At 40.1% G+C, this 21080-nt stretch overlaps 2 protein-coding genes across 2 annotated transcripts; both read right to left on the bottom strand.

The window, feature by feature from the left end:
* Positions 1-178: 178 nt before the first annotated feature.
* On the bottom strand, positions 179-8683 carry tmem147 (transmembrane protein 147). Its single transcript, XM_061675551.1, has 8 exons — positions 8601-8683; positions 8170-8272; positions 5086-5155; positions 4841-4906; positions 3801-3937; positions 3596-3680; positions 3280-3401; positions 179-1027 (listed from the first exon to the last, which is right to left on the bottom strand). Exons 2-8 carry the CDS (start codon positions 8244-8246, stop codon positions 907-909), a joined length of 678 nt encoding a protein of 225 aa, XP_061531535.1. The 5' UTR covers positions 8247-8272; positions 8601-8683; the 3' UTR covers positions 179-906.
* Positions 8684-10234: 1551 nt separating this feature from the next.
* On the bottom strand, positions 10235-19943 carry gapdhs (glyceraldehyde-3-phosphate dehydrogenase, spermatogenic). Its single transcript, XM_061673906.1, has 11 exons — positions 19865-19943; positions 12969-13028; positions 12644-12743; positions 12347-12453; positions 11927-12017; positions 11724-11842; positions 11542-11623; positions 11257-11408; positions 11017-11179; positions 10834-10931; positions 10235-10728 (listed from the first exon to the last, which is right to left on the bottom strand). Exons 2-11 carry the CDS (start codon positions 12995-12997, stop codon positions 10659-10661), a joined length of 1011 nt encoding a protein of 336 aa, XP_061529890.1. The 5' UTR covers positions 12998-13028; positions 19865-19943; the 3' UTR covers positions 10235-10658.
* Positions 19944-21080: the final 1137 nt, after the last annotated feature.

Raw genomic sequence — 21080 nt, 5'->3', positions numbered from 1 at the left:
GTTGTAGAAGTACTTTCGGGTCTGTTATCCTCTTTGCACCTTCTTCCCGCTCACACTCGGCCCAATTATCGGTACGCTCGAAACCCGTTTGACCAGGATAAATCAAGATGGACAACCAAGAAAAAAAATCCCTGAAACTCAACAGTCTAATCAATCACGAAAAAACAATAAAAACAAGTTCATATTTATTAATTTATTGTAGGAATGTCATCTTACGAACTCCTCCAACTGGCCAACAAGACTCAGGTGTAAGAGGCCATGGCAAGTGGAAGATTATGTCTTTAATCCAGATTTGAGGAAGAACAATAATTAATTTTTTTCCCCCCTAAAAACTGTATTCAATGTATTTTCTCCACACATAGAAACATTCTCGACACTATGGGTTACAGGTTTGAATTTGTCCTGTGGTATTTCTAGATAAATGATCAGGTAATGTTTCTCCTAGGTTTAGAACATTCCAAGTGTATTAATCACATACACGTAAAATGTTTTGAACTGTGATGAAAAATAAATAGGTTGCTCAATGATTATTTCCAATTCATAGATATTGACCGACATTTCTAAAAATAAAATTTAATTTCTAGTGTCCACATACAAAACCCATACTTTACCAAACATGCACAATCAAAATGTATTGTTAATCTGTGATATAAAAAGAAAGAAACATAAATGTTACTTATGATGGCTTAATTTGTGACACAAGACACCGCCTTTCACAATATCTCAGTGTTTCAGTCAATATAAAAGAGGGTGTATTCTGATGTCACTTGCATCCACAGCAAAAGAATAAGCCCCATTGCAGGTCCACCAAATCAACAATTAGGGGGACTTTTTGGGGGGATGAATTGGTTTGATTACCAATTGGTGGTTTACATGTAAGTCCCGTCAATATAAGTAGTTTTGGACTTAGTTACTGTGCACCAGGGTGACAAAGAGAAAAAGTGAGCAGAGAGAGATCGCTCCAGTCAGCATAGCTTTCACCAACAACACGGTCCAGCTGCCCAGAAGGAAGGCTTGGATGAACAACCTGCACATACAGAGGTGGAAAAAAAAAAGTTCTTAGCTATGCCGTTAGAAGGACATTTAACATACATTCAACAATTCATGTTATAGGTTACCTGCAATTTACAAATATATGCCCTTTTAAGACATTCTGATCAGATTTAAGACCCCCATTCATTAAATGTGGCTATTAGAAGTTAGCTCAATCTTATTACAAAATATTTTGACATTGCGGATTTTTAATATACAAAATTGACAAAGCTTTCCAACCAAAAACATAACAGTTTTTAGGTTTGTGGTATTTTGAATACCTTTGAATGGTGAATTACGGATTGAGAGTATTTTTAATGATAATTATTTACTGAAAGATTTTTAAGGATCAGCATACAACCTTGTTTTATTACAGATTTATATATGATTTGCACTGAAAATAAAATGTACTAACCCGACCAGCTGAGCCATCATATTATAGCACTATCCTATTTTTGATTAAGTGCAGTCGCCACATTCAGGCTTCATAGCATCCTCCAAATTCAAATTAAGCACTATCAAGAATCATCTTAAGTTTTTTTCAATGTACAGATTTGTGCATTTTCTGTATTGCTTAGCAGCCTTTTTAAGGTCACAACAGGGGCTGGACCCTATAGCTTTGTGCAAATGAATTGGATCACCAGGCAATTTTTTTGTTTTCATATTTCTCTCCACGTATTATCGAAAATATCGCAATTAAAAGTTCATGACTATCTGTATTCATGCCTCTGGCGCCTTTTTTGCCAAATATGGTAAGACAAATGCTTACATGTTACAAAACCAGCATAGTTTCGTGACCGATGAGATATTACATCATCCCTCTTGGTATTGCATTATCCCCGCTCACTGCTATTCGCCTGCCCATTGTTGTGTGAACGCTCGAGCAAGACGCACTCTTCACTATGGATATTACACCGAAAAAAAAGGCAAACGATTATCGCGTTACACGACCACTGTTCCATGTCACAACGGAAAATATCGCAGTTGGTGGGAGTTGCTCAATCATCTGTAAGTCGCATTATCAAGATGATGTTCTGGGGTTGTTTCAGTTACCGTGGAGTCGGTCGGTCCACTGCATCCAGTTGAAGGAATGAGGCGTTCTGAGCAGTATTTGGAAGTTATAGAGAAAAGAGTAAAGCCAGAAATGAAGAAGAGGTTTCCTGATGGCTCAGGAATATCTCTTTTACGATTTGAAAAATCCTTACTTCTGTACCAGGCCTAGGTGTTGTCAGATTCTCTACAAGCCCAAAAGTCAGGATACCAGAGTTAGATGCCCTCAATAGGGATGTCCCGAAACAAACTTTTTACTTTCAACATCGAGTATTGGCATTACTATTATTAGGCTTACTGGCATTGGTATTACCGATATTGAGCTGATACAATGTCAGCACGAATCATACATACATTTATTTTGTTGTATGGATTCTTAGCAACAGCTTCAATCAAATTATATTATTCAAACAGGGAACATTAGTCAGCAGCAGTAGGTCTCAGAAAAACAGAACATTTTTTATAAATTAGTGTGTCACATAAAGCTTAACCTTAAACATAAGAACATACTACAATTGAATAAAAAAATAAATAAAAAAACATATACTTTAAAGCAGTGATTTCCAACCGGTGGGTCAGACCCATAAGTGGGTCATGGGCCAATTATGGGTGGGTTGCAGGCTGCTAGTGAAAAATTACGTGTTCCTATTATCTTCTTTCAATACAGTACAGAGGCGTACTACGTTCCCACACGGAGCATAGTAGAAAAGAGACAAGAAATGAAAGTGGGTCGCGACTTTGCAACAATAGAAAAATACAGGTCGTGGGGTGACGACAACAGTTGAGAACCACTGCTTTAAAGTGCTAAATGACCACAATGTTTAACTTAACATAAGCATATTCTAGTACTGAACAGAATGAATGAAACGCCTGAAAAATAATAATAAGTCTAAAAAATACAAATAATACTTTAGACAGAATTTGTTAGTTCACACAGACAGTGACGCATCTCCCTCTGCTCACAATGCCTCCGCTTGCTCCTCTGTCAGCTTGTGCTGTTAAGCGAGTTTGTTGCGGCTTGGGACACCCCTAGCCCTAGAGATCCTTTTTTCTTTTTTAACTTTGATATGACACTTCACTTTTATATGCAACTTTCTGGTTACAGTTTTTGATAGAAATCCCACTTAACGGGTTTGCTGCTCTCCGTGCTCGTGTTTGGTGTATATGCAATAATGAGTGTGTTGAGGATGTACTTACTCCATTAAGAAGGACTTGTAGACACATAGTGCCAGCAGCACAGTAACAGGGAGTCTGAAGCTCTTGGGAAGGTCATAGCGTGTAAACATCCACACTACTGCTGCCATGGCAATATAATGGACCTGTGCACAGACAGAAAGAAGAGAAATAACAACAATTTGACAATGTGCTCATCTGACCACAGAGCGGAACTATCTTTTCAAACGTTGCCATGATTCCAAAATGGAGATTGACATGTTGCCAGTGCTACTGTGAACAAAAAGTATGTGAGAAAAGGAGACCCCAGTGGATCGGAAAATGAATGGCAGACACTCACCAAACTAATATTGGAGTCAAAGCTCATCTGGATATATTTCCAGTCAAACTCGATCCCTCTGGCCCCGACCCAGAGAGGAAGACATCTGCAGAGCCACAAGCAGACAAGCGAGATATGAACACTCGTTTGACGAAACAGAGCTATTTGTTTAAATGCAACAAAGTCAAGTTATGGTAATTTTTCAAAGAAAAAGGACAATGCTTACCTTGACATTACAAGTTCTGCTGTTGCCCAGCCCATTGCGGCTACCATGATTTTGTACTCTCCTTTGCCGGCATTACGTGACATGACAAGATGGAGGCCCAACAGGTCTGCAAGGTCCACTGTTGCTTTCATGAATTCCTGATAGATAGATACACATACACACACACACACACACACACAGTATGGCAGGAAAACCAGGAATTACAGTCTTGTCCAAAACCTTAGGTACACCTGCACTCTCTAATCAAATCACAGAGCTCTATCAAAAAAAATAAACAAAATCTTGTTTTAAAAGTATTATGATGCCGCTTTGGCTGAGAGAAATTACTTACACAATATATAAATTATTTTGAGGTTGTAGTTTTTCAGTGGTGTACTGCATCATACTATTAGCTGTTTCTAATATTTTGTCACACACATGTAAAGGTAATCAAAATATCTCTGTGTGTTGCAGTGCAGCACTAGAACCCCCATTAACATATTGGTAACTTAACATCTCCAACAAGTTTCCATTAAAATGGACCATTATTACCTCTGCCAAGCAGGAAAAGACTTTGTATGGCTTCTTGTTGAGCTGTGAAAATCTACAAAAATGTTTAGAGACAACACCTTGAGCACAGGTGGCATACAGTACAAGCCACAGGAGAATCAATTATACTGTGTTGCATAAACATATAAAATGTATCATGGAATGTATTATCACTTTTCATTGTTACAGTCTGCTTGCATTGACGCCACGTCGGGGCCGTGACCCACCAGATCCAACTGAGATACAGCAAGATTAAAAAAGCTTGCTGTGTATGGCAACTGGCACCCATTTTTGTGCAAATTACTGTCACTTTAAAGGTCTTACTGAAACAGTATCAGCAATTATGAGGAGGACAGACATGTTTAGAATTTTCCAGCCTCAGCAGAGGTAATTATACTTATCTTTTTGAAGGCATACTTTTTGAAACAGATTTTGTTTTGAATCTCATCTATTGTACAAAAGTACCTAATGTTGTGTCTAGTAAGTACATGTGATGCCACTTGGACACTTACCCCTACAAAGTCATAAACTCCAGCTCCTCCTTCCCAGGTAGGGAAAAAGGTTGCAAGGAACAACATCTGGCAAAAACAATAATATAAACCATGAAGATAAGCAAAAAAAGTCACATCAGAGTTTTCCATGTTCTTAAGGGATGATTATCCAGACATTTTCAGTGTTATCTATCTAATAGGAAAGTTTATTATAAATTGTCCTCATTTAGCTTAAAGGTAAATGCCAAACTAGAAAGCTCACTCACTTTACAGAGCTGCACAAACAAGTAGGTAGCTCCGGCCTGGACACACCTCCAGAAAGCATTGTACTCGGAACTAAAATTCAGACGCACAGGGTGAAGATGAGATTTTATTAGGAAAAGACAAAAACCTGGAGAGTAAGTTTCACCATTTCCTGCAAATCCTGCAAAAATACTAATATAAAGCCTAAAATTTATTGTTAAACGAAGTACTGTACCACCATTTGTACACTACTAAGAGGTTTATGCAGACCCTCACAAAGCTCTGACATTACTAAGCTGATTAGTTGACCCTTTTGTCGCGACAATAAGGAAACGGAACACGAAAGCAGCATGTAAAATTACAAAAGAATGATATTGTAAATAGTAACATGTTTCAAGATGGGTAAGTTTTATCATATAGGTACACTATATTGCCAAAGGTATTCGCTCACCTGCCTTGATTCACATGCCTTGACTCACATATGATTTTAAGTGATATCCCATTCTAAATCCATATGGTTTAATATGACGTTGGTCTACCCTTTGCAGCTATAACAGCTTCAACTCTTGTGGAAAGACTTTCAACAAGGTTTAGGAGTGAGTTTATGGGAAATGTTTCCCATTCTTCGAGGAGCATATTTATGAGGTCTCACACTGATGTTGGACGTGAAGGCCTGGCTCACTGTCTGCTCGAAATCAACCCAAAGGTATTCCATCAGCTTGAGGGAAGCACTCTGTGCAGGCCAGTCAAATTCCTCCGTACCAAAATCTCTCATCCATGTCTTTATGGAGCTTCCTTTGTGCACTGGTGCACAGACATGTTGGAACAGGAAGGGGTAATCCCCAAACTGTTTGACTGTCCAAGATCTCTTGGTATGCTGAAGCATTCAGAGCTCCTTTCACTGGAGCACAGGGACTAATATTTTGGACAGTTCCGACTTTGTGGGAACATTTTGGCGCTAGCCCCTTCGTGTTCCAACATGACTGGACATCAGTGCACAAATCGAGGTTCATAAAGACACAGATGAGAGTTTGATGTGACTGAACTTGAACTTGGCCTGCACAATTCTGACCTCAACCCTATAGAACATTTTGGATGAATTAGAGCAGGCTCTGAGAGCCAGGTCTTCTCATCCAACATCAGTGTGTAACCTCACAAATGCACTTCTGGAAAAATGGTCATAAATTCCCATAAACACAATCCTAAACCTTGTGGAAAGCAATTCCAGAAGAGTTTAAGATGTTATAATTGCAGAGGCTGGACCGATGTCATATTAAACCCTATGGAGTAAAAATGGGATGTCACTGAAATTCTTATCTGAATAAAGGCAGGTGAGCCAACACTTTTGGCAATATAGTGTATGTGAAGAAACGCTGGTGGCCATTTTCTAACAGATTGCTGTTCTGTAACTGCACAGGCTGAGCATGCAGGAGGTCTAAAAAACTCTCGCATTCATTGACTGCTGTAAGAAATTGCTTGTTAACCCACAGTCGACCTTTGGTAAACCCCTACACCTCCGTTATTAATTCTGATAGATTTGATGCTTGAGGTTTTTTGTTCTTTTAAACATCTTTCCAGAGACAAGCACCACTGGATGTGACGCTATTTAAAGATAAGCTGACTTATTTGACCAATTTCCAGAGACAAGCACCACTGGATGTGACGCTATTTAAAGATAAGCTGACTTATTTGATGTTTGATTGAGAATTGTGTAAACTGTCAAGGCATTCTCTCGACCACGAAAGAAGGTGACCGGGGTTGTTCATGAATGTATGTATCCCAGTGACTCACACTCACTCACACTCACTCACTGTTTGCGCCTTGGTGGGTAATGGACCATATGCACGGCAACATATTACGTATTTCCAGCAGAAAGAACAGGCAGCATAGGAGTTTCGCGTGTCCGGCTGTTTAAATCTACTTTGGCGCCATCGGATGTTAAAATAACCAAATTCTTTAAACGTGTGATATAGCGGGGTTGTTTAATGAGGTATATTCAATAGTTCAGAGTTCAGTGTTTTTCGAGGTGGAAATTTCATCAAATGTTTTGACTTTATAAAGACGAATGGATAGCTCCTCCAGCCAACACTACGTGTCGCCCGCCCGCTATATTCAGCTATTCAACTAGGTCACTTTAACAGTGACCCAGTGCTACAAAGGAGACGGAAAGTTAACATTCACTGAGACAATTTGACCATCGCGGGTGTGCAACAACAAGAGTCGGCCAGTGGTCGAACCTCCGTTCCCTTCTGAGCCCACTCCCTCTCCCTCCCCGCTTGGCACCATTAGGCTTCTGCCCGCCGATCGACTGCCAGCCGCTGCCATCACGAAGCTCCGGTCACTCAAGGGGACTGAGAAACAATCGAGCCATGAGAACATTGATCCTGACAGCTATGCGTCTCAATGCTACGCAAGTACACACACACACATGCGTACGTACTGTGAGACTGTCAATGGCTCGTTAAATCAGATAAGCGTGCTTTGATTGCTTCTATGATACTTGGATAACTCTCACAATTATAATGCTAATATGTCATTAATGATAACTTTACATAATTCCAGCAGACTGAGTACACTTTGAAGAGTTGTATGCCGTCATTGCGCTATGCATTGACCAGCAACCGGAAGTTAACTCGCGACCTCACCCCAAATACATAAGTGGTGCGTGCATTCAGTAAAGTCCATTAAACACATCTTGAAATGGCTACAAACACCAAATTATGTATCATCCATCCATCCATTTTCTGAACCGCTTATCCTAATGCTCAATATACATCTTGAGATGTGGGATTTATAAGTTTACTAAAATAAATTGTCTTAATAAGCCAAATAATATTGCCAACAATCATCATGGTGTCAACCAAGCTGTAGAAGGTCACAAAAGGCTCGTCCCTACCTTTTTTTAAATTTTTTTATTAAGGTGTCAATTGCTGATATAAAAAAAGCTTGCGATTTCCTTATTACTCAAGATACTCTCAGTAGATTTGATGTCAAGTTTTTCCGGGCCCTTTCCAATGGAACACATTTCTTTCAAATTGGAGCAACTTGAAAATGTTCTATGGCTGTATCAACAATTGTTGCAGATTTAAAAGAGAAGAGACACTTACAGCCCGCTGCACTTGTATGTTATAAAGTAAGGGAAATACGCCAAAGCGAAGCAATTTCCAAAATGAAACAGGGTCATGACGGCAGGTCAGAAAATCGGGTGGCCTGTAGAAGCACAGATTTAAAAAGTAAAGAATAATAAAGTATTAACAGTCGGTATGACATATGTGCAAGGACATTCACACTACTGGACTGATACTCATTATTACAATTCAAAATTTCGAATTTACGCGGTACATTTTCTGAATAGTATTAATCTGATTGTATTAGCTGTATAAGGCACCTTGATCAGACTAACACTAGACACACATGTCCATCAAGCCATAGATACACAATATACACTTATATATACATCTCTTAGCGTCTAAAAAAACATTTAGCATGTAAATATGTTTCTAATCCAAAAATGAATATTAGTAAAGACATCACTTACAATAACAACACTGGAAAAGCAGAATACCGTCCGGCAACGAACGACAACCGGAAGTTAGTGTGTTAGTTCTACGTTAAAATACCTCCGACTGTGTAAAAGGAATCTATTTGTCAATGGTTCCGCAGGGGCTCAATGTAGACCAACTGAAGAAGCCCTGTTCAAACTGTTAGCAATTTAAAAAAAAAAAAAAAGATTTTTGTTTTTTTTAAACACAAGTTGCCCGATTTGTTAAACTTGTCAACATGTTTTGACAGTAGTACATGATAAATATGATCTGTGAACAAATCAGCCGTCTCTGGCCCAATCTTGTGCCTCTAATTTGATATAAAAGAAACCACCGCCCCTGAGGGGAAAAAACACTCATCACGTGTACAACCCGCAACCTTGCAAAAAACAAACAAACAAAAATTTAAACTGATAACATTCAGTGTTATAAGACCACTCAAATAAGGTGCTTTTCTGGGGTAACAAGGTAACTATGGCAAGCTCTATCAACAAGTAAAAGCTATGTTTGACTATCCGGAATTAACATTGTCGATCTCAACGTCTTTCTGACTAGTGGTAATTACATTCTGAAGTTAAAAATTTCATTCAAACTATCTGAAACATAATTGTCGAAGCAGATATCTGTAAATCAGTTTTGTGTAGTCAAAACTGAATTACAGTCATCTGCAGTGTCATTTTGGCTATGACAAATGATGGCACTTTTTGTCATTCATATGCATTGGTTTTTATGGCAAGCCGTTTTAATATCTAACAGCTAGATTGGATGTGTGTTGCAGATAGCTGTCCAACATTTTTCTGGAGGATATGAGAAAAATACATCTGCATCATTCCAGGGATCATCCAAAGAACCAGGGGCTCTGCAAGGGGAGAAAGATGATGGTTCTTGGGGCCCATGACAGACAGGGGCCCTAGAAAGAAGTACTGTATTTTCAATTTGACGTGAGGAGGCAAAAACCTATTTTTTTCCCTTTTTGTTTTACTTCACAGCACCCTAAATCCAAGGTGTCATCACTTACACCATGTTACCAGCAATTCAATGAGGAGGGAAAGTTAGCTGCTCAGCATGAATACACATTGTTGTCTGATTATTGCAATTACTGCAGACAATGGTCATTGTAACTCTGACCAACTCCTTGTCCTTTTAAAGGGATCCATTCATTTTTGGGGTGTGTGTGTGTGTGTGTCCCCCATTATTCTGTATGAAACCTAAGTAAAACACACAGGAAGTCAATAAGATATAACCCAAGCCGCATGACTCCTAACCTTGTAGTAAATAATGCTCTATATTTGTGACTTTATAATATTGTATGGAAACATAACATACATACAGTATATTGCAAGATTATCTAGCTATACAATTATTTACTTGTGATTACTGCCCAACAGTATCATTTTCAGAAAACTTATTAAATTTACTCGGGTTTAGATTTACTCTGATCTACTTTTTAGGTTAGATTTACTCTAACAACTAATTAAATTAAATACAGGACATAAGTGTTATGTTGAGTGTACTAATAATGCTTATGACACTTTTAAGTTACATTTAATTAGGAGCAATGTCACAGTATCATATTGACATACATGCATTTATACATGTACTGGATAAATAAACAGGACAAGTAGACAGCTTGAAGTTTCAAGTTTTATTGTTTTTTGTTTCGTTACCCTTTAGAGGAGTTAGTCACTCTGCTCTTCCTCCTTCCACTGGTAAATAAGCCTTTAAAACACACCAACATGAAGATGGATCCAGCAGTTAACGACAGTACTGAGCCATAACAACACATCTACAGGGGCAGTGGGAGGTGAAAAGAGCAGGGGCACACAGACACAAATACTATCACCAGCCGATCATCTCATCATTAAAGGAAAAGACAAGAGTAAATCAGAACACTGAACACATGGTTGCTGCTTTTTACTTGTCCAGAAAAAGAGCTAAGGGACTGTGATTCTATGACACGTTTATGGTGGAGCCTGTGCGTAAAAGAGAAAGGTGGGGAGACGAGCATGGTTGGTGTGGTCCCTTTCTGGATGTGCTTTCAGCACAGGAAGTGTCTACTCCTTGCTGTGCATGTACAACAGCAGGTCAGCAACACGGTGGCTGTAGCCAAACTCGTTATCATACCTGCAGCAGGGAACAAAGAAATTAGATAATTTGTTCATAAAATGAATTGTTTTCTGTTGAGAAGAATTGTATTCATGAGAAGGACAATTGCACAGAACAACTAACCAGGATATGAGCTTCACAAAGTTGTCATTGAGGGAGATGCCAGCACCAGCATCAAAGATGGAGGAGTGGGTGTCACCAATGAAGTCAGAGGACACCACCTGCAAAAAACAATACAGGCAGTCAGTGTCTGCTAATTAAATTAACATTTAAAAAAAAAACAGCCATTGACATTATTTATGTCACCTGATCCTCAGTGTAACCAAGCACTCCCTTCAAGGGCCCACGAGCGGCCTTCTTGACAGCTTCCTTGATCTGAGCATAAGATGCAGCCTTGGAAAGGCGACATGTCAGGTCCACCACAGACACATCAGCCACAGGCACCCTGAACGCCATGCCTGTCAGCTTACTGGAGACAAATGAAAAACATTACAATTCATTACTTCACTACAATGGGTGATTCATATAATGTGTTTATGTCCCTACCCGTTAAGCTCGGGAATGACTTTGCCCACCGCCTTGGCAGCACCAGTGGAGGCCGGAATGATGTTCTGGTGACCCCCACGACCATCACGCCAGGCCTTGGCACTGGGACCATCCACTGTCTTCTGGGTGGCTGTGTAAGCATGAACTGTAGTCTACAAAGAGAAAAGACTTAACTTTCAACCTCATCATTGAATTTTTAGTAATACTATCAATTAAAAGTAGATAAATTTAAAAACAAAATGGTTCTTGTTGTTATTGTGGTAATACACTCTTACTGGAGCTTACCATGAGGGCCTCTTCAATGCCAAAGTTATCATGGATGACTTTGGCCAGTGGGGCCAGGCAGTTGGTGGTGCAGGAGGCATTGCTGTCAACAGAAACACACACGTGTATTTTAAAGAGGAGTCGTGAGAGTCACGTCAGTCACCTGCATAAAACACAACACTTAAAAGACGCCACCATATTACCTGACGATAGTCATGGAGGAGGGATCATATTTGTCCTCATTGACACCCATGACAAACATGGGAGCATCAGGTGAGGGTGCTGACACTACCACACGTTCAGCCCCACCACTTATGTGAGCCTATGGCCAGGAGAGAAAGGGCACACGTTGGAAATGTGACCAACTGGACACGTGGATGCATGTAGTGGATGTGCATGGACATACAGAAGCCTTCTCCAAATTGAGGAAGACTCCGGTGGACTCCACAACATACTTGGCACCAGCCTTGCCCCAAGGGATCTCAGCTGGCTTCATACTCGAGTCAGATAAAGAAGAAAAGATCTTTAATAACTACTAGCTTGTAACGGACAAACAAAAATCTTTGTACTTTAAAAAAGATGACACAAGAGGAAACATTTAAAAAGCTAGGCTTAGTGCTCAAACAGCAAACTTGAATAATCCCCTTTTTGTCTTTTACCAAGTTTTACAAAGAGAGCAAAGGCAACTATTTCACGAGGCTCAAATCCTTTTCCATGTTGCCAGAAATTCACTTGGGAGGTGACTGAGCAGCAGGAAAAACTGGTAACCTAATAGTAATGAATCCTACTTTAACGTTCATGTCTATGAAACACTGTTACCACTTACTACTGGAAGACAGAGATTGACTGGCCATCCACGATGAGCTGGCCGTTCTCCTCGGAGACCTCACCTTTGTAACGGCCATGGGTGGAGTCATACTTGAACATGTAGACCTAAGAGTTGAAATGATAATGCTAACTATGCATGTTTGTGATCAATGGACACACATTTAAATGGAATAACAAGCAAGAAATAGCAAGAACAGTCTAATGTTAGTCTTCTAAGCTTTAGCACAGCTCATCATCTTAAATGTTACACCCACATGGGCCACACCACATTTCAGCATATCTTAAATTCTCTCACCATGTACTGCAGGTCAATGAAGGGGTCATTGATGGCCACAACCTTGATGCCTTCTTTCTGAAGGCAGGCCCTCAACACAAGGCGGCCAATACGGCCAAAGCTGCAAAAAAGAATAAAGAAAAAAAAGAGACATCAGTCATGCCTATGATGTTACATGAAACAGCATTTCAAAATATTTTGTAAAAGTAAAAAAAAATAAAAAGCAACATCCAGACCAGTCATAAATAATGCAACCTGAACACATTCTGAGGAATTTTATTGTGATAACAGCTGCAAGAAGGATGAACCATTATGCAACCTAAAACTAAATGTGTTTCTAACACACCCATTGATTCCAACACAGAGCTCTGGCATGGTTGCTGTTTCTTGGGGGCTGCTGGGTTACCTGGAAAGAAGAAGAGGAAAGCCAACATAAGAAGACTTATTGACAAAAACCTTACATGGCATGCAAAGCAGCAATAGGGACAAAGCAAGAGACCTCTCTTGTTATGTATATTAAAGTGGTGTATTGAATGCCAAAAGACAATATAAAATACATAAGACATTGAAGTATTACATTATGTTATGCCATGGTCTATGTAAAGGCAGTGTGACCAAATAGGGTGAACATATCACCAAGGTGCTATGTAGTCATTTCAGTAAGTTGAATGTTAGTCTGTTCCAGTGCAGTGAAAGAAAAATACAGGTTTTGACAATGAATATACTGCAGGCTGTGGTATTGTGTCGTGCAGGGACATGTTTAGAAAACAATGGTGACGATGAGAAGGGAGGCAGGGAGAAACACAGGGAAAGAGGTTGGACTGGAGCACTGCAATCAGATCAGACAAGATGGCTGGCATCCACTCAGCTATGTGATCACCCTTCCCCATGACCCCACTTGTTTTTTTAGTCTCCTTTCATTTATGCTGAGTGCAATGACCCATGGTAGATAGAGGCACATAGCCAGTCTATCCTGTGTCTAGTTATGCCTTTGTCTTTCTTCCACTTTAATAGAAGTAATTTGTTGACTCTCATTCAGTAACATAGGGAATGAGTTATTAGACCCGCTCTGTATTAGAGAACTTGGTATCATGAAATGTTTATAAATGCAAATGTATTTCTGAAACTTCCAGCCTTTGCTGAACCAGCAGCATTAAAAATGTGTGGTGAGAAGCTCGTATGTTTGAGTGTGTGCGCATGTGTGTGTCATGTAAGTAAGGGCACTTTGCAAGTTGTCCTTGACACTGGTTGGAAGTTATTTTAGACTGCTTTAATCTCCTTAACTGCTGTGTGGCTAAATGTGTGTCTCAATCATGTTAAGACAGGCTGTCAAACCACTGAAACTCATTATGGGTCCTGTCCACCATTTTGTGCAGTGTGGCTCTCTCTTATTCACAAAGGTCTCTACAAGAGAGAGGATTCAAGCTAGTGTGGCTATATGCACCCTTTTTTTCCTCATCTACCTTTACATCACCTTTCATGTGTTTACAAAACTCAGCAACAAAACAACATGGCTACTTTGCTGATAAATGATACACATTCTTGCCATTAAATAGGACTAGGAAGTAGATGGAAGTGGGGCTGGATTAACATAACATTGCGGCATCAGACATAACCGAGAACTTAGTTTTAAAGAGTGTTTGCATTAGCTGAGGTGATCTTAATGCTACTCAATTAAATGAGGATAAAGTGAATAAAATACAATATTTATAATATTTGATTCTCTAATAAATAACAGCATTTATGTCCAAAAATTTGTGCTGAGGCATTGTCAGTGATGAATTATATTTGGACTGTGACAATTTGGAAATAAAAAGGAGAGCTCCAGGAGTTGTTTGGAAAAATTGTTTCAAGAGACATATTTTAATGAAAAAACTAAGACTTTATTTTGTTTGTATTTTAAGTATTCCATTTATTGTTTTGTTTGATGTTTATTATGTACAGTACTTTGTTAGAGGTACAGTTTTTTTAAAGTGCTCTATAAATAAGTGAAAGTTGAAATGAATTGTCTTTTTTAATTCCTCATTGCAATTTCATAATGAGGAACCAGCAGTTGTTTATGTAAACCCATATTGTGTCAGTACAATCCACTTGGAACCCCAGCTGCCCAAGTATGAGAAATCTCACCTCGTGGTATCTGGATTTGAATGTGGAAAATGTGCCAATAGCAAGTAAAGCCATGACAACCAAAGTAGATGCGTGGAGTGAAAGGGGCTTATTCAGCTCTAACCAAGGTTATAAAAGTTTTGGATTTTCCATTATAGTTGGTTTTTATTTGTTTTTGGCTCTTCTTTTTCAAATTCAGTTAGTTTAATTTGTTTTTAGAGAAGTTTTTTTTTTAGTTATTAGTATTTGTTTTTTCAAGAATGCTTCATTTGAGTTTAGTTCCAGTATTAGTTTTTTTAAATATATATTCTGAGTATTTGTCAAGTGTGAAAAAAAAAAAAAAGATCACAATAAGTATTGTGGAATAAAAACACAACAAAAAAATACCACTTTAAACATTTATTAACTTAACTAACAGATGAAGAACCATCCACAAATCAAATACAGGTACTGTGTAACAAACAAATTTAAAGTGCAATAGGTGCAGTACATAATCCTGCTTTTAAGGTTAGATTAGATGCATTACAACGTACAGTAAAACCATTCATGAGCCACATGCTGTAGTATGGACAAGTTCTTAATTGCATGTTTTCCTTCCCATCCATCCATCCATTTTCTGTACCGCTTATCCTCACTACGGTCGCGGGCGTGCTGGAGATTTGTGACTGTCAGACAGATAGACAAAGTAAGCTTGCTTTTACCTTCTGTATTTCCAGTGAAAGTGCATCCATACTTTTTTTTTTTTGTTGAGTCCATGACAATTGTGACAAAGCCTTTCAAGTTTTAATGCTGTTGCTGAAGTAGTCCTGTGAAAATCTCCTGAAGTTGCAATAGTTCAATCACCTGCTGTGTGAGTGAGACAAACTCCTTGTCTACTTTCACATCTGCTTTTTGCGGTGGGGCATTTTAAGACTCTCGGCAGTTGTCCGTTTGTCTGAGTTTTCCCCAAAAGACGAATAAACGACGTGCAGGTTTGGTGAAGGAGCTACCTACTCAGTAGCCGTCTTAGCCGTTTCAGCATTTCCGTTAGCAGTGCGTAAAAACAGCTTGGATGTAAAAGTTAAGTTAGCTTCGCGGTAAAACTCACGCTTGGTCTGTCGAGCCGTCAATATGACGGCGCTGCCCGATGGCATCACTTCTAGGCGACACACAGTAAGTGAACTACAATTACCAAAGGACTGATCCCACCTTCCTCCCATATTCATTCCATATCTATGTATTTATCCGAAATAAAAACATTTAAAATAAAAGCCGAAAGCTAATGTATGAAATTGACAAAGACAAAAATGAAGGACATTTTTGCTGTAATTATAGTTTTAGTTAGTTTTGCAAATTGAAAGTTGTTTAAAAAAAAAAAAAAAAAAACACTTGTTTTTATTTTATTTCATTTACAAATGTTTTTAAATTTTGTTTTTAATTTTGGTAGTTGTTGTTTGCTATAATAACCTTGGCACTAACGCATGCAAATGTAGACTATTTTGCTAAATGGGAATATTCATTTAAATTTGCTTTAAACAGTATTGTAGTAGTTTCAGTAAACTGAAAGCTGCCATTTACATTTTGAATTCAAACATGACAAACACTAAAGGCTTCTTTCTTTATCCACGGGTGGGCGGCGACCACGCTGACGTCACTGCGGCAGTTTGCCTTTATACTCGCGCGCAAGTCACACGCGCAGTTTGGAAAATGTACTGCAGTTCACCTCCAAGTCGGCAGGGTGTCGCTACAGCTGGTATTGGCTAGGACACCACAGGGTGGAGTTTCCTCTACATTTTTGCGCCATTTCCGGTAGCCATTTTTACTTTCCTTTTCGGAACAAGGAACAAAGCAACAACAATGGCGACTGTAGAACAGTGTCTGCTAAAACAAATGGACCTAGATGACCAGATGATACGTTTAATTATACTGCAAAATTGATCAAGAAGGCAGCGGCGCAGATGGTATGTGGAACCAAGGGGAACGCCGACTACGTCATCACAGCATGTGACGAAAACGGACCAATAATGAGAGATGATCTCCGCGGCAATCTACGCGCAGCAACAATTTTTGCCGTGTGCGCGTCGTGACGCATAGGGGCCAAGCTGACCAATGAGTCAGTCACGTGATGCAATGTGGGCACTGTTGGGAGTATATAGAGGCCTTAACTGGCTGATCCTGTATTCAGCACACGCTCTCACATATTAAACCAGTCAGTGGACAAGAGGCTGCATTGTGCCTAGCAGAGTAGTCAAGTCAAATGTGAACAGCAGCTTCAAATCTGATGACACTCATTAAATGTAGAGGGGGAGGTTGACACAGATTCTCTGATGGTCTGGAGGCGTCCATCATTTTTCTGACATCACTGGAAGGCCAAAAACTTTAGTCCTGCATGTCCGGAACATTCTATTTCATGGGCACATTTTCTTTCCACATTCATTAGCTGTACATCTTCCTTCACCTGCTCACTCACTGCCACCGGTTGTCATTTCTGTACTATTTTTAATTATTACAATTCAGCAAGCCCCCCCTCCCAATCAACCTACTTGTTCCTTTTTTCAGTGTTCTTTGTTAGTCCTGTATAGCTCCTTTGGCACACAGTGCCCTCACCCTGAGCTGTGACCCATTTTAAGAGGGAAATGGGTGGGAGTTGGAGGGGCCATAGCTGGGGAAAAGGGGTCTGTGCTAAACAACATTCTTCCATTGTCTGTTCTATGAGAACCAAGGCAATCGATATGAGCTACAATTAATGTCAGATACCCCCCAAGAAACGTCAAACTAATGCCACTCCCTAACTTTTTTCTGTCCTACCCATAACCTCTCTGGCCTATTCAAACAGTCATCTCACTTTCTATCCCTCTGCCACACCTTTTATCCCAACAGTAATTTTCCATTGGAGTGAGCTGACTGGCTGTAGGCCAGGAGGAACATCCAGTTAGGGCATGTTTTCACTTGTGGCCTTCCTCCCAGAGAAACAAGGCAAAGACAGACTTTGGTTGCAGCTTTACTCTGTTAATTACAACATATAAGAACTCTCGCAACCTTCCCCTGCCAGTTTCTATTACAGCAATGTCGCCTTGCTGCCACATTCTTATTCCCCCCCCCCCCACACACACACTGGATGCACATTCAGCAGGCTTTACACTTCCTGCGGACCGTGAAACCCATTTGACACGTCTGCTCTTTGTGTCTGGTTTATCAGTAGCTGCCAAAAAGACTTAGTTGTTGTTGGGACTTGTAGCTTGTCCGCATATTTTGTTAGGCAGTTTTTTACGCCGGATGCCCTTCCTGACACAACCCACCCATTTTTAATCCAGGCTTGGGACTGGCAGTGGCTGAGCATTGTTCCCTGGCAGATACACACCATGTTGATTTTAAAATTTGGAAAATAAGGCTGTCAAATTAAATAGCAACACATTAATGTATAAGACAGCACACACAGTGCGCATGAATAAATGAAAGGCGTGCCTGTCAGCCTGCAGAGGATTCAATAGGAGACGTGTCATGATGACTCTGCAGAGGAGATGCAGGTAGGCCAACTCTGCCCCCTTGAAAAATGCTACTCGAATGCAGCATTTGTAAAACCAGCAGTGGTGAAATAACTGATTATGTATGTTATATTACATCGTATTATGAGGCTTTATATTACATTGGCATAAATGACCTCTTCTCTTCATAACTGGTAGCAAATACAGAACATACAGGATGTACATATATTGTTCAACTGAGAATTTTCCTTGGGATAGTCATACTGTATATAAAATTAGCAATAGCACTTCCTGCAAACCAGTGTACGTGATTTAGGATAGTCAACCCTTTATAATTATTATAAAAACTTCAAATGTACAAAATTCTCATTCTGAAACCATATCAATGCTTGTCACGAAGAAATACCTTCCAAAACATCACTAGGCCCAAAAAACCCTGCTAACAGATATAGGATTGCCAACGACAAGACCAAGCATGTCCCCAGCAACCACAGGCCTGGCATGATGTCATTCATGGCCTGTACTATGGATTCAGTGGTTAGCCCATCTCAACTTTATTTGATGAGAATAAATTCACCGATGATCTGCACTGTAACAGCAGCTGCAGGCCTGCATCGTCGACCTTCCCCAGCTGGAGTGATGACCTTCAGCCATACCTGCATCTGTGCACTATTTAAACACAGAGGAGGCTCACACCAGATGAGCTACATTACAAAAGGACAACTCAAAAGGCTGTGGACAGTCAAAAGCACCCTTCTAGTTTCAAACACAAAAATGTGGTATGTTGCAGTGTATTCATTCATTCGGCGAATTACATAATATTCCAAAAAAGTGCACAAGCATCCAGACACCAGGCCGCATTATGAAAAGACACACAGGCACGTAGCTCTTTTCGCTCACATTTTAACCATGTAAATTAACGACGTCACAACGGTATCCCAGTCAAATCACAGGATTCTATATGATTTCTGTAAAATTTAACATGTTAAAACGATGCCTATTTAGCCTATTTCACTGTAATAACTGCAAATATGTTGAATCTGGCAGGTTGCGTCACACGGTCGCGAATACACTTCCGCAAAGATGCAGCAAAGGGTGCCGCCGCCAATGTCACGAAGCAAGGCTGCTCCTGCCCACATCAGACGAATGCACTCTTTCGTGCCGTTTTACATTCATATAGACGACTCCTATCGGTGAGACTAAAAACCCCTTGTGAATATTTAAAAAGAACCATCAAAATGATGCAACGACGCATGGATTACACAACGAGGAGCCTGCAGGCGCCATAACCGCACCCCCCCTCCCCCTCGACCCCGGGTTTATCCTCCATTACAGAAGGAAGGAAGTCATAAATCAAGCAGAATGCTAACCATCACCTTCTTAATACCACCGACTCATCATCTCGCCCCAGTGTAAACTGATTAAGTGTATCTGAAAGGAACGAACACGGGTTCATGATGGTATGGAGCTTCCGCGAGGCAAAATAGGACGTGCAGGCACGCACATAAAACATGATGTCGTCGTTGCATCAGAGGCCAAGCTGCGCTGCACACCGACAGATAAAACTAAATGTCTTTACAATGACGTTTCCAATACTCGTCCATAGTTACACATACTTGCGTGCTAGTTACTAATGTGAAGGAAGTAAGGCCTAAGTAGGCTTGCAGCTTACCTCGACGACTTATGTTCCCTTGAATGTGCCTGTGAGTGCGCAACCCCCTGGTCCGCCTTCCGCTTTTATACGTGACACGTGTCTCGCTGAGCCGGGTTTCCATGGCGACGTGACGTCACGCCATCCTTTGGCTGCCGGCGTCCATTCTGGACGAGGCTCCGCACACGGCCGCTCTCCCCCCTCCGCCATAGTGACGAACCGTCACCCTCACAGATTTAACAGCAGGCGGCGAAATGGCAGAAGAGAATACTACAATGACGATTAAACATTAGTCGTGTTGAAATAGTGAACGCATGACATTTACCCGTCTTAATCCACCTCTTAATACCGCAACTATCATGTCGCAAATTGTCAATGATTCACAAAAAACAAAACAAAAAACAAACGCACCAAAACAACACATCCTCTGGTGCATGCGCATCAAATAACGTCAAAAAAGACGAAAACATATTTTAAAATGTCAATAAAATACATCATACCGCCCAGAAATGCTGATTACTAATCTGTGCAGAGCGCAAAAGACGTGTTTTGCTAGTCAAATTTGACTGTTAACTGGTTTTGCTCTGACCAACCACAACCATTCAGACGACGGAATATCTGACTGGTTAAAGAAATGTGGCAATACAACACTGAGACACGATATTCTTGATTAACATACACTTTTCAGTAGCATTTGACGTTTGAATGTCCTCGACTGATTTGTAATCGTTCTTACACAAGTGTCATATGACGCGTCTCGTGCAAGGCTACGTGCAGCAGGATGTGTGCAGCATGGGAAATTCCTGCACTGCAACATCCCTGCTCTATTGCTGTCTTTTATGGTCACTGTTTGATTTCCGGGGCAAGAATGGGGAAATCCATCCATCCATGCATGCATGCATGCATCCATCCATCCATCCATCCATCCTCCAGTCCATCGAGCCATCCAACAGATTGATTAGATGCTATTTTATCTTATTTTGTGTATGACTGTTTGAAAGGCTCTATATAACTCTATGCAGTCTCGAGAGACTCGTTTGTCTTTAAGCGTTGGGTGATATATGATGGCAAAACAAAATAACTACTATTATTTCAAAATAACAAAATGAAAATGGGATAATAAGAAGACCCCCCCCCATCCATGACCCCCTTTTGCCCAAAAGTTTTACCAGTTGAATGACGACGAACTGCAGCTATGACTCATCAAATTAAAAAAATTAAGCGATGGCACCATCTT

Source organism: Phycodurus eques, chromosome 4 (genome assembly GCF_024500275.1).
Source record: "Phycodurus eques isolate BA_2022a chromosome 4, UOR_Pequ_1.1, whole genome shotgun sequence".
In the NCBI taxonomy this organism is placed as follows: Eukaryota; Metazoa; Chordata; class Actinopteri; order Syngnathiformes; family Syngnathidae; genus Phycodurus; species Phycodurus eques.
This window is presented reverse-complemented; position numbering and strand designations above follow the sequence as displayed.

Coding starts and splice junctions, on each gene's coding strand:
- gapdhs (XM_061673906.1), bottom strand. CDS start 12,997: ATGCCAGAGCTCTGTGTTGGAATCAATGG. Junction 12,744..12,968: donor CTCTGTGTTGGAATCAATGG/GTGTGTTAGAAA, acceptor TCTTTTTTGCAG/CTTTGGCCGTATTGGCCGCC. Junction 12,454..12,643: donor TCATTGACCTGCAGTACATG/GTGAGAGAATTT, acceptor TTCAACTCTTAG/GTCTACATGTTCAAGTATGA.
- tmem147 (XM_061675551.1), bottom strand. CDS start 8,246: ATGACCCTGTTTCATTTTGGAAATTGCTTCGCTTTGGCGTATTTCCCT. Junction 4,907..5,085: donor TGTTTGTGCAGCTCTGTAAA/GTGAGTGAGCTT, acceptor TGTTTTTGCCAG/ATGTTGTTCCTTGCAACCTT. Junction 3,402..3,595: donor TTGACTCCAATATTAGTTTG/GTGAGTGTCTGC, acceptor GTCTGTGCACAG/GTCCATTATATTGCCATGGC.